Source organism: Scomber japonicus, chromosome 23 (genome assembly GCF_027409825.1).
Source record: "Scomber japonicus isolate fScoJap1 chromosome 23, fScoJap1.pri, whole genome shotgun sequence".
Classification (NCBI taxonomy): domain Eukaryota; kingdom Metazoa; phylum Chordata; class Actinopteri; order Scombriformes; family Scombridae; genus Scomber; species Scomber japonicus.
The window spans coordinates 23,977,067-23,979,566 of NC_070600.1; the positions used below are offsets into that span (position 1 = coordinate 23,977,067).

The 2,500-nt window shown below is 51.2% G+C and overlaps 1 protein-coding gene across 1 annotated transcript in view; it reads right to left on the bottom strand.

Annotated features, from left to right (window-relative positions):
* LOC128385186 (leucine-rich repeat-containing G-protein coupled receptor 5-like) overlaps positions 1-2,500 on the bottom strand; it is a 57,665-nt gene that overhangs the window by 11,376 nt on the left and 43,789 nt on the right. Inside the window, 2 exon segments of the mRNA XM_053344047.1 lie at positions 249-280; positions 282-324. Coding sequence (XP_053200022.1) covers positions 249-280; positions 282-324 — 75 coding nt within the window.

Sequence of the window (2,500 nt, forward strand, 5' to 3'; positions counted from 1 at the left end):
AAAGGAAGGAAGGAGGGAAGGAAGGAGGAAGAAGGAAGCAAGGAGGGAGGAAGGAAGGAGGGAAGGAAGGAAGGAGGGAAAGGAGGAAGGGAGGAAGGAAGGAAGGAAGGAAAGAAGGACAGAGGAAAGAAGGAAGGGAGGAAGGTAGGGGGGAGGAAAGAAAGAGAGGAGGGAGGGAGGAAGGAAAGGAGGGAAGGACGGAGGAAAGAAGGAAGGAAGGTTAAATATAGTTTATAAATCTGACTCACAGCAGCTGCAGGTTTGGAAGCTGCTCACGACAGCACTGAACCGGGAAAAGAGGTGATCCGAGCTCCAGTGATGGTCCTACACACACACACACACACACACACACACAGACACAGACACAGACCACAGACACACACACACACACACACACACACAATGTTATCAATGTTATCATTATACATTATAAATGTTATAAATATATGTTTATGGGAGCCACTGAGAGCTACCGAGAGCCACTGGGAGCTACTGAGAGCCACTGAGAGCCACTGAGAGCTACTGGGAGCTACTGGGAGCCACTGGGAGCCACTGGGAGCCACTGAGAGCTACCGAGAGCTACTGGAAACTACTTGGAGCTACTGGGAGGTACTGGGGAGCTACTGAGAGTTACTGAGAGCTACTGGGAGCTACTGAGAGCTACTGAGAGCTACTGAGAGCTACTGGGAGCTACTGAGAACCACTGGGAGCTACTGGGAGCTAGTGAGAGCTAGTGAGAGCTAGTGAGAGCTAGTGGAAGTTACTGGAAGTTACTGAGAGCTACTGGGAGCTACTGGGGAGCTACTGGGAGCTACTGGGAGCCACTGAGAGCTACAGAGAGCTACGGAGAGCTACTAGAAGTTACTGGAAGCTACTGGGAGCTACTGGGAGCTAGTGAGAGCTACTGGGAGCTACTGGGAGGTACTGGGAGCCGCTGGGAGATACTGAGAGCTACTGGGAGCCAGTGAGAGCTACTAGAAGGTTACTGGGAGCTACTGGGAGCTACTGGAAGCTACTGGTGAGCCACTGGGAGCTACTGGGAGTTTACTGGGAGGCCACTGGGGAGCTACTGGGAGCTACTGGGAGCTACTTGGAGCTACTGGGAGCTACTGGGAAACCACTTGAGAGCTACTGGGAGCTACTGGGAGCTACTGGGAACCACTGAGAGCTACTGGGAGCCACTGGAAGCTACTGGGAGCTACTGGGAGCTACTGAGAGCCACTGGGAGCCACTGGAAGCTACTTGGAGCTACTGGGAGCCACTAAGAGCCACTGGGAGCTACTGAGAGCTACTGAGAGCTACTGAGAGCTACTGGGAGCTACTGAGAGCTACTGGGAGCTACTGAGAGCTACTGGGAGCTACTGGGAGCTACTGAGAGCTACTGGGAGCTACTGGGAGCTACTGGGAGCTACTGAGAGCTACTGGGAGCTACTGGGAGCTACTGGGAGCCACTGAGAGCCACTGATAGCTACTGGGAACCACTGATAGCTACTGGGGAGCTACTGGGAGCTACTGGGAGCTACTGAGAGCTACTGGGAGCTACTGGGAGCTACTGGGAGCCACTAAGAGCCACTGGGAGCTACTGGGAGCTACTGAGAGCTACTGGGAGCTACTGGGAGCTACTGGGAGCCACTAAGAGCCACTGGGAGACTACTGGGAGCTACTGAGAGCCACTGGGAGCTACTGGGAGCTACTAGAAGTTACTGGAAGCTACTGAGAGCCACTGGGAACTACTGAAGAGCTACTGGGAGCTAGTGAGAGCCACTGGGAGCTACTGGGAGCCACTGGATGTTACTGGAAGCTACTGAGAGTTATTGAGAGCTATTGGGGAGCCAACTGGGAGGCACTGAGAGCCACTGGGAGCTACTGGGAAGCTAATGAGAGCTACTAGGGAGGCACTCGGGAGCTACTAGGAGCTACTGGGAGCTACTGGGAGCTACTGGGAGCTAATGAGAGCTACTGGGAGCTACTGGGAGCTACTGGGAGCTACTGGGAGCTACTGGGAGTTAGTGAGAGCTACTGGGAGCTACTGGGAGCTAGTGAGAGCTACTGGAAGTTACTGAGAGTTACTGAGAGTTACTGAGAGCCACTGGGAGCTGTGGTATGATGGTATGTTGATCTGTATTGATGAGGAAACGTCAATAACTCACTTTTTTCTTATAAATAATAAATAAAGTTGCATATTTAATGAAACTGAGGAAGGCTGGAAGGAGAGAATGTTTTGGCGTCTTTTGCTGATTGTGATTAATTAAGTTTTAAAAATAGTCGCAATTAAACGTGAAACTGTGAAAGAGGAACTTCAGCCCAACGCTAGCGGCGACAAACACAAACTCTGATTCATTTATTCAATCACATTCATTAAAAAAAAAAAAAAGCAGGTTTCATGTTCGGACTGAAGGAGAAGTTACACTGCTAAACTAACCTCTGCCTTCTTTCCTTCTTTGTTTCCTTCCTTCCCTCCGTCCTTCCTAATCCCTTTCCTTCCTTGCTATCACTTTTC